General features: G+C 44.0%; 1 protein-coding gene and 1 long non-coding RNA gene across 2 annotated transcripts in view; one reads left to right on the forward strand and one right to left on the reverse strand.

Moving 5' to 3' along the window:
- Positions 1-1,984: 1,984 nt before the first annotated feature.
- LOC137334187 (uncharacterized) lies at positions 1,985-6,965 on the reverse strand. The gene is made up of 2 exons (XR_010966092.1): positions 6,504-6,965; positions 1,985-2,582 (listed from the first exon to the last, which is right to left on the reverse strand). It is a non-coding gene; the product is annotated as an uncharacterized lncRNA (long non-coding RNA).
- Positions 6,966-7,094: 129 nt separating this feature from the next.
- ccdc66 (coiled-coil domain containing 66) overlaps positions 7,095-15,832 on the forward strand; it is a 68,526-nt gene continuing 59,788 nt past the window's right edge. Inside the window, exon 1 of the mRNA XM_067998752.1 lies at positions 7,095-7,216. Coding sequence (XP_067854853.1) covers positions 7,206-7,216 — 11 coding nt within the window. The 5' untranslated portion in view covers positions 7,095-7,205. The remainder of the gene's footprint in view (positions 7,217-15,832) is intronic.

Below are 15,832 nucleotides of genomic sequence, written 5' to 3' on the forward strand. Positions count from 1 at the left end.
AGGGATATGGGGAGAAGGGCGGGAAAGTGGAGTTGAGGTAGAAGAGTAGCCATGATCTTATTGAATGGCAGCAGGCTTGAGGGTCCATATGGCCTACTCATAGAATCATACTCCTGTTCCTATTTCTTATGTTTTTATGTAACTAATGGTAACTCACTGAAATTGCACTGAAAATTAATAGTAAAGTGGTAACACTCAGATTCCCCTCATAACCAACATTAACATAATAACTCACTGATAGTCTATTTGTAACTCGTAGTAATAGGTGTAATGCCCCAAAATCCTATCAGTATCTAGTAGTAATCCTATAACCCAATGATATTCACCCTGATACCACTGTCAGAATTCCCCTGCACTGTACAAGGTGTGGTTAGGCTCCCTAGTCGCTGCCACTTAACAAGCTTGCTCTCTCTCCCCCTATCTCCTTGGACTCTGGTTTGGACTCCGGTTCTGTGTGAAGATGACAACTCTGAACTTGGAACCTCAGTCAGAGCTGATCTGAACCAAACCAAGAGATCGCAGTGGATTCAGTGTTTGGGACACTTCTCACAGGGCACATCGTTCTAAACTCAGCTCAGCACCATTTCTAAACTACTCCCTGAGCTCGGATTCAATAAAGTTTTCATAGAATTATAGAAATTACAGCACAGGAGGCAGCCATTTGACCGCTGGTGCTGGCCCTCTAACCTGTAACTCCATTCCCCCCTGCCCCAAATCTTATTATATTCCTCCTTTTCAAATATTTATCCTGTTCCCTTTGAAATGAAGTTTCAGTCTCTACCTCAATAGCCACATGTGGTGAAGTATCCCATGGTCTAATAGCCCTCAGTTCAAGAACTTTCCTCCTCCCTTCCCCCTTGTTTCTTCCAGTGAGAATCCTTGCTTTCCATTCCCTAGTTTCCCATTCGCCCACCAGTGGAAATAATCTTTCACTATTTACCAACAGTAAGGTCCCCAGGTTTCACTTACCCCTTTACCGCCTGTTCCTCTCACAGTGCTGCTCCTGGCTCTGTGGGAAATGCTGGTCTTCACACCCACCCCAACCCACTTCCTCCCCCCTTGAGCTTCAATCCCCAGACTTCTGGTCACCTTCTCTCCCGACCTACTATCCTCTAATCCCCATCCCCAGTCTTCCTCATTCCAAGCCCTTATTGCCCAGTCTCCATCTCTCCCTGAGCCCCCAATCCCCATCTCTCCCCCAAGCCCCCATTCACCATCTCTCCCCTATTCCCCAGTCTCCATCTCTCCCCCAAGCCCCCATTCCCCCATTCACCATCTCTCCCCTATTCCCCAGTCTCCCTCTCTCGAGCCCCCATTCCCCAATCTCTCCCCCGGAGCCCCCATTCCCCATCATTCCCCCACAGCCCCCATTTCCATCTCAATCGCTCCCCAAGCTCCCATTCCCCAGTCTTCATCTCTCCGTGCCCCCATTCCCCATCTCTTCGAGCCTCCATTCCCCAGCCTCAATCTCTCCCCGAGCCCCCATTCCCCAGCCTCAATCTCTCCCCGAGCCCCCATTCCCCAGCCTCAATCTCTCCCAGAGCCCCCATTCCCCAGCCTCAATCTCTCCCCGAGCCCCCATTCCCCAGCCTCAATCTCTCCCCGAGCTCCCATTCCCCAGTCTCAATCTCTCCCCGAGCTCCCATTCCCCAGTCTCCTCTTGATTCCAGTCTACCCCTCCCCGAGCCCTCATCCCCCAGTCTCCTCTTGATTCCAGTCTACCCCTCCCCGAGCCCTCATCCCCCAGTCTCCTCTTGATTCCAGTCTACCCCTCCCCGAGCCCTCATCCCCCAGTCTCCCTCTTTCTCCCCAACTTGAGCCCCCCCAATTTCAGTCCCCCACCACTATTATGGAGACCTGCCCTCCATTTGAGAGGCCTCCCCCCAATTTAAGAGCACCCCTCTCCTGTTAGGAAAACCTGATTTCCAGTGATTCATGAACCTAGACAATAGACAGTCAAAGAAATTCACACATATGCCGTAGGTTCATTAATCAAAGTGATTATTTATTGATTTAAAAGTTCACAGAAGCATGAAGCAAAGCAAGCAATATGTACAACCCTCCTCTACCATTATACACTTATGTAGTCACAACGTGATTATTTAATGATTTAAAAAGTTCACACAAGCAGCAAGCAAATCAAGCAATACATACAATCTTAAAAACCAAGGATTTCAGCATCAAGGCAGTTAAAGTGATCAGCAGTCTCGTAGCTCCAGGTTCTTCTTCTTGTTGGACGTTCTTCCTCTAGGTGAAGCTTCGTCAAGCTCCTCCGACTGCAGTAAAGAAGCTGCTACGATATCCCACTTTTATATGATTTTTGGCAGTTAGGGTGTGGACAAAGTTAAGAAAGGTCCCATTTTTGGCCACTCAGCCACCATTGCACAATGATGGACGGCTGGCTGGACCACTCAAAACTGTGTGAACCCAGGTGTAGTCTCTTCACCATGACACCAGCTGCATCTTCTTATCCATGTGAATCCAGGTGCAGTTCTCTTTCTCAAGGATTTCTTGTTATCTCAGCACTGTCATTTTCCAAATTAATTGCTTTCAGAACCAAAATTGTTTTGAGAACCAAAGACCTGTTAGAAGCACCCAGAAGCTTCTTATCAGTTGTTGAAAAGCTGAAGCTTTTGCACATTTGTAGTTTTAAACTTACTGCACTTTGCTGTCTTTGCAGTTTTAAATTTATAACATCCAACTGTAATGTCTAAAGGGGCAAGTTAAGCCTTTCCTTCAAATGTAATGTCAAGAAGGTTTTGAATTCACAATGTTCAAGGGGTTTTAACCCCTGCCCTACACCCAACCCCAATTTCAGAGTCGGTTATTACTAAAGAACCGTGTAAGTTTACAGCAAAGAAGGAAGCCATTATGTCTATGCCGGCTTTGTTAGAGCAATCCAAAACTAATCTCATTTCCTTGCTCTCTCCCCATAGCCTTGTAACTTTCTCTGCTTTGAATATTTATCCAACGTTCCCTTAAAAGTAGTGGCCCAACCACCCCATGCTCCAACAACCCTTAGTGATAATTTTAAATTGATGGTCCCTCATCATCAACTCCCCAACTACAGAAAATAATATTTCCCTATTCATTCTATCAAAACTCTTCCTAATTTTAAAACCCCCTCTTAAATCAATGTCTAGCCTTCTCTGCTCCAGTGGAACTAGCCCCAATACCTCAAGTGTCTCCTCATAATTATAGCTGCCCTCCCCTGGCATCATCTTGGTGAATCTATGCTGAACATACCCTATGACTTTAATGCCCTTTCTATAGTGGAATGTCCAAAACTTTACATAGTACTGTAACTGTAGTCTAACCAATGTTTTGTATAAATTCATCATTATTCTTGTACTCTACGCCTCTATTTATAAAAATCAAAAATGTTATGGTGCACAAGTTTATTAATATGCAAAGAAAATTACTTTTAAAAATTCACTTTTCGCTAATGTTCATTAATCATATTTGGAGGGGTAGGAATCATTAGATCAGCACCAAATAAGGATATAGTCCTTTAATGCTTTCTACCATCATTTCTCACATCTTTCTTGCTAAAATTATTGGAAAAGAATATATGACCAATTGTAACTTAAAATTAAGAGTTCTCTCTCGGTGAAGTACAATTGTTGACAGTGTGCAATTCAGAGGGAATTTTATGGTGCATTGCAATGAAATATTTATCCTCCTATGCTTACGTCAGCTACTTTAGCATTCCATTTCAGAAATTCTAGTTCACTAGAAGTCAGATGCTATCAGGTCAGCTACTGGCTGTGACTGTACTGGCTAAAAGCAGACTAGAAGTGACACGTGTCTTGAGATGATAAATCTTTAGTCATCCAAGCTAAACCACTGAGCCACAATCTTTAATGGTACTTACAATGGATATTCAACCAGGCTATTATGAGGAGACCTCTTCCATGGTAGGCTATATCAAAAGATTTACATTTCCAGTATCATTGTTTATGCTGTTGCATGTTTTGCCTACTAAGAATGTATACAAAATGCAGAAAGGTGGTTATATACACAATACCACAGAACCTTTTGTTGTTTAATGTTCTGATAAACATCAGTAACATTTATCAGTGGTGTCTGTGTGGCTTTTCCCTGCATTGGATTGCACAAATCATTACCAGTGGATGTATGTGTAAATCCTCCCACAGAATTGTGTGGCTGCTAAAACTCCAGCTAGGATTTTTTCATGCAGATTGAGAAAAGCAATTTCTGATGAGCATACTTAAATTGAGATAAATGTCTTCATTCAGATTCACTTGTACAATAAGAAAAATAAAGTCTGAAACACAATGAGTGGTTTTGCAGGACCTGCCGGGAAAAGTGTATAAAGGTAATGCATGTAGTCACAGTGGGGAATTCTTTTTAGAATGTATGTTTCCAAGATCAGTATGTTTGTAGTCCAACAAGGAGCAAGGCATTGCTTGATTTCATTCTTTCAAATGAAGTGGGGCAAAAAGCTGATGTGAGAGTTGGAGATTAGTTGGCAAAGAGTGACAACATAATTAGGTTTAACGGAATACAAAAGGATAATGAAAAGTCAAAGATAAGGGTGTTGTACTGGAAAAAGGCAAAGTTCAGTGAAATAAGAGGGGATCTGGCCCAAATTAACTGGACGGAAAGTTTAGTAAACAGATTGAAAAATTAGCAGTGGGAAATCTTCAAATGTAAGATGCAGTGTACAAAATAAATATATTCCTCTCAGGCAGAGGGGGTGCATAGAAGTATAGAATTCCTTAGATAAATAAAAGAGATCAATATTAAACTGAAACTTCAAAGGGAGGCATATGATAATGGTAGGGCCAATAATACTACAGATAATCAGGAGTATAGAAAATGTAGTAGGAAGATAAAAAAATTAGAAAGACTAAAAGGGAATATGAGAATTAGACTAGCAGATAACATAAAATCACTTATTTCTTCCTTTTATGAAAAGTGCAATAATAGTTAAAGTGAGGGTAAGGCCACCCAGGATTAAAGAGGGTGTCTAATTGTGGAGGATGAAGGTCTGGTGGAGATATGCTGCAGTCAGGCAAATCTTAGAAGGTCTCCAAGTAAAACTTCTAGAAAAATCCATAAATTACCTGCTTGCTTGAATTTAGAAAAAAATTGTTTCATAAAACATTGGATTGGATTGAAGAATTTTTGGGAGTTATTAGTGAGTCGGTGTCGCTTGATGGCACTATTGAAAACTCCTTCCATCATTTGCAGACGTCAGCAATTGGGCAGGTTAAATTTATTCTGCTTTTTGTGCGTAGTACATGCCTGGGCAATTTCCCACATTGTCAGGTAGATACCAATGTCATATCTACACTGATCAGTTTGGCTGGGGGGGGGCAGCTAGTTCTGGTGGGCAGCAGTACAACTGCCTTTGCTGTATCCAATGCACTCAGCTTCCAATGAATGGCATGTGGAATGATTCAAATTGGTTGAACACTGGCATCTATGATAATAGGGACCGGAGAGGGCTGAGAGGGATCATACACTTGCCACTTTTGGCTGAAGACACTTGCAAACACTTCAGCCTTATCTCTTATTCACGTGATTTCTCCACTGTGGTTGAGGATGGGGCTGGTCATGGAGCCTCCTCCTCCTGTCGGACCGCATAGCTCTGTCAATAAGCTGCTGCTTTAAGTATTTAGCACAGAGGTAATGTTGTAGCTTCACTAGGTTGGTGCCTCATTTTAAGGTATGCCTGGTGCTTCTCCTGGCATGCCCTTCTGACCTCCACATTGAACCAGGGTCGATCTCCTGGCTTGATGGCGATGGGGAAAGTGGGGTATGTGTAGGCCATCAGGTTACTGACTGCAGTAGTATACAATTCTGCCCATAGCTCCTCATGGATGCCTAGGTTTCAGCTGCCACATCTGTCCTTCGTCTATACCACTTAGTGAGGATTTAGGGAGCGAGTTTTGAACACAGTGGTGCTACCAACAAGCGGGAAAATGTCAACCAATATTTAACACGGGATAAAGTGAGATAGAATATTCCAGTACACCATTCTTATTTAATTATAGCTGCAAGCATCTGAAAAACTAACAAGTAAACTAGCAAGAGAACAAGTCAGCACCTGCAAAGAACAGAGGAAAGAGAAGCATAGGAATCAGCTGGGCAGAGTGAAGATGACTGATGTGTGTTGCACTGTAGAAAATCTAAAGAGGGGAAGGCAGCAATTTAAAAAATACAATAACATGATAAGGAGAAAATTAAAAGGGAAGAAACAAATAAGGGGGAGACAAAAGTGAGGGAGCAATACAGAAATGAAGAGATATAAGAGAAAAAGGAGAACATGAAATAGAAATAGAGAACAAGACAAACAGATGTGAAGGAGGAAAGCAAGAACAGTGAACACGGTTTTTATGTACAAACTTACTAGCTTTATCCTTCACTACTGGGATGTGAGAGGCTAAGTTTTTCAATGTGGCCCAAACTTAAAACATTCAAGTACCACGGAATAAAGCCGTTTTCTTCAAATTTATTGTCAAAAATGACATTACCTTGAGACAGCCTTGAGTGAAATCGCGTGGTCATTTAGTAGAGAGTCGCCTGTAAACAAGCCTCCAGTGTTCTTGCCATCATTTTGTAGGTGTTTGTGCCTATGTTTGAATAGACCCACTGGTGTGCCCCCTGTAGATGGGCCCACTTGCACAAATATGGTGTATTTTCATTTAAATGCAAGGACTTTTCAAGTTTTCGGCTACTAAAGTTACCAGGTGACCACCTCCAAAACCGAACTCCTTGTTTCGAAACCAGGTGAGTAGCCACTCCAGATACCAAATGGCTATCAGCCCCCATAAAACACCAATAAGAGCAACATCTGCATGAGCGGTGACAAATACTACTGATTGTACTATTCAAAATTATTAAACTTGTTCTCAATAATCTTACTGCCATCGCGCATTATTACCGCTTTCACTTCAGAGCACAGATCACAGCTTCCATACTTAACTCACAACGCAGAAACTTTACACTACAATACCACCTCTGCGCATGCGGCCTGGACATCGGAATAATTGGGTTGCCGATTGGTGGGAGTCGTGCAGAAGATAGGACCAATCAAAGAGTTGGTTATTATGTGAGGCCAGCAACCGAGATGCACAGTTTGTGACGAAGCCGTGGTCAAGATTCGGGACTGTGGGAGGCATCGCTCCAGTTATTTCAATCAGCGTTTTCGAAGCTGCTTAGATGACGATTGTGCCATGAATCTGGGGTAAATTGTTAATTTATAGAATCGTGTTACTTACCAATCGACCGCCTGCTGTTTCGATGTCTCTAGGGCTTGAAGCCACTGGAGACGGTTTAATGGGCGGCCCAAAGCGACGAGTTTAACCGGAGGTTACGCTGTGGGTTGCTTATCAGAGACCAGAATTTATGTAGTAAATCCAATCTAATGAACAGGATCGTGAAACGCTACAATGTTGCAGCTGAAGGATCTGTTGACGAGCTTCTTGCGTGTGAAAGAAGAAAAAAAAACTTGCCTTAATTACGTCCCAATGAATTACTTTTGAAGGGCAGTTACTTTTTTTGTAGGCAAATGCAATAGTCAGTTTGTACACAAACAAGATTCCACGGACAGCAAGTGAAATAAATGGCCAGTTATTTTTTTGTGTGTGTTGGTAAACACTAGGAGAGTTCTTTGCTCTTCAAACAATTTAAATGTCCATCTGAACTGGCAGGGCCTTGACATGTCATCCAAAAGCTAACACTTCATACTATGAAACACTCCCTCAGTATTACACTACAATGTCATCCTGGATAAGATCCAGGCTTGGGCTGATAAGTGGCAAGTAACATTTGCGCCACGCAAGTGCCAGGCAATGACCATCTCCAACAAGAGAGTCTAACCACCTCCCCTTGACATTCAACGGCATTACCATTGCCGAATCCCCCACCATCAACATCCTGGGGGTCACCATTGACCAGAAACTTAACTGGACCAGCCACATAAATCCTGTGGCTACAAGAGCAGGTCAGAGGCTGGGTATTCTGTGGCGAGTGACTCACCTCCTGACTCCCCAAAGCCTTTCCGCCATCTACAAGGCACAAGTCAGGAGTGTGATGGAATACCCTCCACTTGTCTGGATGAGTGCGGCTCTAACAACACTCAAGAAGCTCGACACCATCCAGGACAAAGCAGCCTACTTGATTGGCACCCCATCCACCACCCTAAACATTCACTCTCTTCACCACCAGCGCACAGTGGCTGCAGTGTGTACCATCCACAGGATGCACTGCAGCAACTTGCCAAGGCTTCTTCGACAGCACCTCCCAAACCCGCAACCTCTACCACCTAGAAGGACAAGGGCAGCAGGCACATGGGAACAACACCACCTGCACGTTCCCCTCCAAGTCACACACCATCCTGACTTGGAAATATATCGCCGTTCCTTCATCATCGCTGGGTCAAAATCTTGGAACTCCCTTCCTAACAGCACTGTGGAAGAACCTTCACCTCACGGACTGCAGCGGTTCAAGAAGGTGGTTCACCACCACCTTCTCGAGGGCAATTAGGGAAGGGCAATAAATGCTGACCTTGCCAGCGACGCCCACATCCCATAAACGAATAAAAAAAACATTACCGAGTCCTGGAATGGGACTTGAACCCACTGCCTTCCGACTCGTAAGAGAACTATCGACTGAGCCAAGCAGTCACATAGGAGGAGTGGCCAAAGTGTTTCTTTGACACCTTTACTTGGACTAATTTAGATTACACAATATAGATATTAGCATAGGGCTAATATATTATTTGCCTGATGAAAGGACCTACTGGATCCTGAAACCAGTTTAGTCTAAGTTAGTCTTGAGTATGAAATCAAACACTATGGCCTTGAAATTGTTCTTTGAGATGATCGGTACAAATGCTTAATGTGCTTATCAAAATGATTCTACTGTTTTACCAGAGATGTTAGCTTATTTAAAAGAAACATAAAAAATGGGTTAACCACTCTGCTAAAAGAGTAAAGAAAGAAATTTCAGACATTAACATTTGTACCTATTATCAAGGCGACTATCTTTAAATTTATTTATTTTTTGATCCATTGGGTGTCTTACCATGCTTAAGAATATCTAAACAAAGTTGCTCAGAAATCTACACAGGAAGAATCTGAATCCCTGTATGGAATACCACACACAACAACAGCATTTATTTAGTGTCTTTAATGTCTAGAAACATTGTAAGATGCTTCAGAAGCATAAGAGGAAAAAATGGAGGCCGAGGCAAAGGAGATAATAGAGGAATGACCAAATGTTTGGTCAAAGGGGTGGGTTAGAAGAAGAGGGAGAGACACTAGTAGAGGGGCTTATGAAGGGAATTCCAGAGTGAGGCCTAGGCAGCTGAAGGCAAGGTCAATGATGGTGGGGCAAAGGAGATGGCAGAATGCATGGAGCTGGACAAGACAGGAGAGGAGAGGATTGGATTGGAGGAGGTTACAAAGTTAGGGAGGAATGAGGCCATAGAGGGATTTACATAGCACATTTCTGTACTGTACATACAGTACAGTACAGAAATGTGCTATTTGGTCCAACAGGTCCATACCAGTGTTTCTGCTTCACACGAGCCTCCTCCCTCCCTACTTCATCTAATGCTGGGGATTTAAGCACAGGATGAGAGTATTAGATCATAGGTGTTGGGGGACCAAGAGTCAGTGAGGGCAGGGAGATTGGCGAGCATGACTTGGTGCAGACTAGAATATGGGCAGCAGGGTTTTCAATAAGCTGGTATTTACGGAGAATGGGAGGCTGGCCAGGAGAGATTGGAGTAGTTGAGACTGGAGGTGAAGAAAGCACCAGTGAGGGTTTCAGCAGCTGATGGGTACTTAGGGGTGGAGGCAGATAATATTACTGCTGTGGCAGTAGGCGGTCTTTGTGATGGAGAGGATATGGAGTCAAAGCTCATTTAGGGGTCAGATATGATGCCGAGATTGAAGAGTTCTCCAAGGCGGCCTTCGAGACACACGACAACGCAAAATCGTCGAGCAGAAATTGATAGCCAAGTTCCGCACCTATGAGGACGGCCTCAACCAGGATCTTGGGTTCATGTCACGCTACACGTTACCCCACCAGCGAACAAAAGCTATCTGTTTTTAATATAATGGGTCATTTGCTGGCTTTCTCTGCCTTCCGGATGTTTCTGCCTCTCTCTCTCTGTTTTTTTATCCTGTTTGTTTTTTTGTTGAATGTGTATTCGGGGGTTCTGTAGGTGACACCTCTCTGTCTGAACACGGTGATTGCCTTGGCAACGGGCAGTTGCAGGGGCAGTCTGTAAACACCCATGTATTCTATGATGTATAAATGCGAAGGCTTCAAGGAGCTCATGACATTTACCTGAGGAAGGAGGAAGCCTCCGAAAGCTTGTAGATTTCAAATAAAAATCGTTGGACTATAACTTGGTGTTGTAAAATTGTTTACATTTGAGATTGAAGAGAGTCTGGTTCAGCTTGAGACAGTGGCCAGACCGGGGTGTGGAGTTAGTGGCAAGGTACAAAGTTTGTAGCAGGGGCTGAAGACGATAGTTTTAGACTTCCCAGTGTTTAATTAGAGGAAATTGTGGCTCATCCAAGGCTTTTGACAGCACAGGGCCAATGGAGGTGTTGCGAGAGGTTGTGAAGAAGTAGAGCTGAGTATCATCAGTGTATGTGTGAAATCTGACCACATGCCTGAATGATGATATCAAGGGACAGTGTGTATATAAGGAAGGAGGGCACCAGGGATGGGGATTCCCAAGGTGACAGTATGGGGGTGGGAAAAGAAGTCATTGCTAGAGATGCATTACTACAATAGGTAAGAGTGCACTCAAGTGAGGGCAATCCCACCGAGCTCAACAACAGGGGAGAGTTATTGAAGGAAGATGGTGCAGAGAGGATGAGGAGAAGTAATGCACCACATTAGAATGATGTTCATGAGTTTGGTTAGATCCATTTCAGTGATGTGGAAGAGGCAGAAGCCTGATTGAAGGTATTCAAAGAAGTAGGTGCGGGAGAGATGGGCCTAGATCTGGGGGGCAACAACATATTCAAGGACTTTGGAGAGAAAAGGGAAGTTAGGGATTGGGCAGTATTTTACAAGGGCTGAGAGATCAAGTATGGTTTTTTTTGAGGGAGGATGATAGTTTTACAATGTCAGCTAACATGGGTCCAGAAAGGGAAGTTAGGTGGTCAGCATTTTCATGGGAATAAGGGGGTCTCGTGCATGAGATGAGTTTAGAGAAGGCATTGGGAAGATGGGAGAGAAACTAGAGTGAGATGAGGGTGGATTCAGGGCTGGAGGGGGAGGGTGGGGGTCATTGGAGCTGGGCTTAGTGGGCACTCTCCCTTAGGGGCATGCCACTCAACTAAGTTCAGAGAGTTTTGGTGCACATTCATAAGAGCTGAGGGTTGGGGACGACCAATTTTGCAAAGGGCTACTTGCAAGTAGAGTGACAGGGCTCAGGCCTGTAGGAAACAGAAAATATGTTGCTCAGAGTTTGGGAAATTATGGCGATTGTCACACTCAATTTCTTTTGACTGTTCCCATTTAAAAAAAAAGTAGACTTAGTGGAGACTGCTAGCCATTTGCTTTCTGCTTTCTTCTTCAAAAGAATCTCAGACATTTTTTGAATCTGCTGTAACAATATTTTGTATACTGTACCTCGTTCCAACAGTTTGTACTGGAGAAATATGTAATTAAATAATCTCCATTGAAATGTCAGCTAAAAGAATTCCCCATTACATTTCTTTATAAAAACTTACCTAAGCATTTAGATTGCAATTTCTAAAGAATACAAGGAAAAATTTTGTCCTCCTCCACCTATCCCCAGGTGTAGATTTCTGCAAGGGTAAAGTCCACTGGTACCTCACACATTGTTCATATGTGAGACAATAAATGTTAGCAGCCTACTTTGACTCTTTGGCATCACAGAAAAACCCCATCTGGTCATCATTTGGCAATGCCTGTTTACCAGCAGGAGTCTGTAGATGCTGATCAGGTGTGGGAACCCTGGCAGATTTTTTTTTTCCTTCCCTTGCCAGGTTGCCGAGGCTAATAGTAATACCTCTACTGGCTCCTGACTGAGATCAGCAAACACAGCAGAGACTGAGAATTGATACTGCGACCTTCTGGTCTGTATTGCTTAGTTACACATTGATTTTATCAACTTGAATAAAACATTCCAAGGAATACCATACAATAGATATTGTATAATTAGGAGTCTGGTCTTGCAGATCAGTGTGGAATTTAACTATTGCTAGTTAGATCAAGAGACCTAGTGGAAATGGTGATCAAATATGTAGGTTGGATGGGAATCCATCTGAAGGCCAAGATGCTATGCAGATAAGTTGTTTATGCATATGAACTTATTTAATCAAAGGGAAGTTTGCCTGAGTAAAGAATAACTGGTTGGCTTAGTTCTCACAGCTGTATGTTCAAAATTCTGCCAGTTTCCCATATTGTTGTCTGCAGAGCAAATTTGCAATTTAAAAAAAAAAGCATAAATTGACACCAGGCATGATTGATGACAATGATTGCTTGCACATTTGTATTCTTTGTGGAACTAGTTTTTGAAAAATTTACAAGATGGACTTCCTCTTTAAGCAGGTTATGTTCCCATAGGGATTGGCGTTAAGGCAGGGCTGCAGCCTGTATATTAATTACTTACTAATAAGCTACGTTCAATATAGTCCTGATGCAGAGTAAAATGTTTTGAGGGCAGAAGTCTGTAAAATAGATGGTGCTGACTTATCAAAACAAGAATCAAGTGGTGATAGTAAATAAAAGATCTCTTATAAAGTCAATAATAAGTATCATTACCATGATAGTACTATGGAAAAGAAGCAAATAGGAAGCTACTTCATCAACATGTGTGTATCATGGACAAAAATAATTGGCTTGGTGGGTACTTCAAGGCTGTGATATAATTGATGAATTTATACATTGGAACAGTAGCGTAGTGGTTACAGTACTGTCCTAGCTATCCAAAGGTTCTGAGTTTAAATCCCATAACCGGCAAGTTGTGAGATTCAATTGAATAAATTTGGTAATTTACTTGCTGGCACCAGGGGGAAAAAAATGAGAGCTCCTAGATTGTTGAAACATCAATGCTTCACACCACATGACTTCAGGCTCTTAATGCACTCTGAGTATGAAAAGGAAGAAGGCAAGCCACCACCACCTCAGGGCAACTCGGGTTGGGTAATCAATGCAGCCTTTCCAAACTCATCCACATCCTGAGAACATTTAATTAAAAAAAGAACAAAGCAATGACTTCAAAAGCCATATTGGGATGTTGTGGCTTTATAATAAATAATAAATCCAGTAATTTGACACATTAAAATATCTTGATCTAGTATTGTTTTTTTTATTCATTCATGGGATGCGGGCGTCGCTGACAAGGCCAGCATTTATTGCCCTTCCCTAATTGTCCTTGAGAAGGTGGTGGTGAACCGCCTTCTTGAACCGCTGCAGTCCGTGTGGCGAAGGTTCTCCCACAGTGCTGTTAGGTAGGGAGTTCCAGGATTTTGACCCAGTGACGATGAAGGAACGGCGATATATTTCCAAGTTGGGATGGTGTGTAACTTGGAGGGGAACGTGCAGGTGGTGTTGTACCCATGTGCCTGCTGCCCTTGTCCTAGGTGGTAGAGGTCGCGGGTTTGTGAGGTGCTGTCGAAGAAGCCTTGGCAAGTTGCTGCAGTGCATCCTGTGGATGGTACACACTGCAGCCGTGGTGCGCAGGTGGTGAAGGGAGTGACTGTTTAGGGTGGTGGATGGGGTGCCAATCAAGCAGGCTGCTTTGTCCTGGATGGTATCGAGCTTCTTGAGTGTTGTTGAAGCTGCACTCATCCAGGCAAGTGGAGAGTATTCCATCACACTCCTGACTTGTGCCTTGTAGATGGTGGAAAGGCTTTGGGGAGTCAGGAGGTGAGTCACTCGCCACAGAATACCCAGCCTCTGACCTGCTCTTGTAGCCACAGTATTTATATGGCTGGTCCAGTTCAGTTTCTGGTCATTGGTGACCCCCAGGATGTTGATGGTGGGGGATTCGGCAATGTTAATGCCATTGAATGTCAAAGGGAGATGGTTAGACTCTCTCTTGTTGGAGATGGTCATTGCCTGGCACTTGTCTGGCCCGAATGTTACTTGCCACTTATCAGCCCAAGCCTGGATGTTGTCCAGGTCTTGCTGCTTGCGAGCAGGGACTGCTTCATTATATGAGGGGTTACGAATGGAACTGAACACTGTACAATCATCAGCGAACATCCCCATTTCTGACCTTATGATGGAGGGAAGGTCATTGATGAAGCAGCTGAAGATGGTTGGGCCTAGGACACTGCCCTGAGGAACTCCTGCAGCAATGTCCTGAGGCTGAGATGATTGGCGTCCAACAACCACTACCATCTTCCTTTGTGCCAGGTATGACTCCAGCCACTGGAGCATTTTCCCCCTGATTCCCATTGACTTCAATTTTACTAGGGCTTCTTGGTGCCACACTTGGTCAAATGCTGCCTTGATGTCAAGGGCAGTCACTCTCACCTGACCTCTGAAATTTAGCTCATTTGTCCATGTTTGGACCAAAGCTGTAATGAGGTCTGGAGCCGAGTGGTCCTGGCGGATCCCAAACTGAGCATCGGTGAGCAGGTTATTGGTGAGTAAGTGCCATTTGATAGCGCTGTTGACGGCACCTTCCATCACTTTGCTGATAATTGAGAGTAGACTGAAGGGGCAGTAATTGGCCAGATTGGATTTGTCCTGCTTTTTGTGGACAGGACATACCTGGGCAACTTTCCACATTGTCGGGTAGATGCCAGTGATGTAGTTGTACTGGAACAGCTTGGCTAGAAACGTGGCTAGTTCTGGAGCACAAATCTTCACTGCAGCTGGGATGTTGTTGGGGCCCATACCCTTTGCTGTATCCAGTGCACTCAGCCATTTCTTGATATCACGTGGAGTGAATCAAATTGGCTGAAGACTCGCCTCTGTGATGGTGGGGATATCGGGAGGAGGCCAAGATGGATCATCCACTTGGCACTTCTGGCTGAAGATGGTTGCAAACGCTTCAGCCTCTTCTTTTGCACTTACGTGCTGGACTCTGCCATCGTTGAGGATGGGGATGTTCACGGAGCCTCCTCCTCCCGTTAGTTGTTTAATTGTTCACCAGGATTCACGATTGGATGTGGCAGGACTTCAGAGCTTTGATCTGATCCGTTGGTTGTAGAATCGCTTAGCTCTGTCTATAGCATGTTGCTTCCGCTGTTTAGTTTGCATGTATTCCTGTGTTATAGCTTCATCAGGTTGGCACCTCATTTTTAGGTAGACCTGGTGCTGCTCCTGGCATGCTCTTCTACACTCCTCATTGAACCAGGATTGATCCCCTGGCTTGTTGGTAATGGCAGAGTGAGGAATATGCTGGGCCATAAGGTTACAGTTCGTGCTGGAATACAATTCTGCTGCTGATGGCCCACAGCGCCTCATGGATGCCCAATTTTGAACTGTTAGATCTGTTCTGAATCTATCCCATTTAGCACGGTGGTAGTGCCACATAACACGTTGGATGGTGTCCTCAGTGTGAAGACGGGACTTTGTCTCCACAACAACTGTACGGTGGTCACTCCTATCAATATTGTCATGGACCGATGCATCTGCGACAGGTAGATTGGTGAGGACAAGGTCAAGTAGGTTTTCCCCTCATGTTGGTTCTCTCACCATCTGCCACAGGCCCAATCTGGCAGATATGTCCTTTAAGACTTGGCCAGCTCGGTCAGTAGTGGTGGTACCGAGCCACTCTTGGTGATGGACATTGAAGTTCCCCACCCAGAGTACGTTCTATGCCCTTGCTACCCTCAGTGCTTCCTCCAAA

This window comes from Heptranchias perlo, chromosome 17 (genome assembly GCF_035084215.1).
Source record: "Heptranchias perlo isolate sHepPer1 chromosome 17, sHepPer1.hap1, whole genome shotgun sequence".
Taxonomy (NCBI): domain Eukaryota; kingdom Metazoa; phylum Chordata; class Chondrichthyes; order Hexanchiformes; family Hexanchidae; genus Heptranchias; species Heptranchias perlo.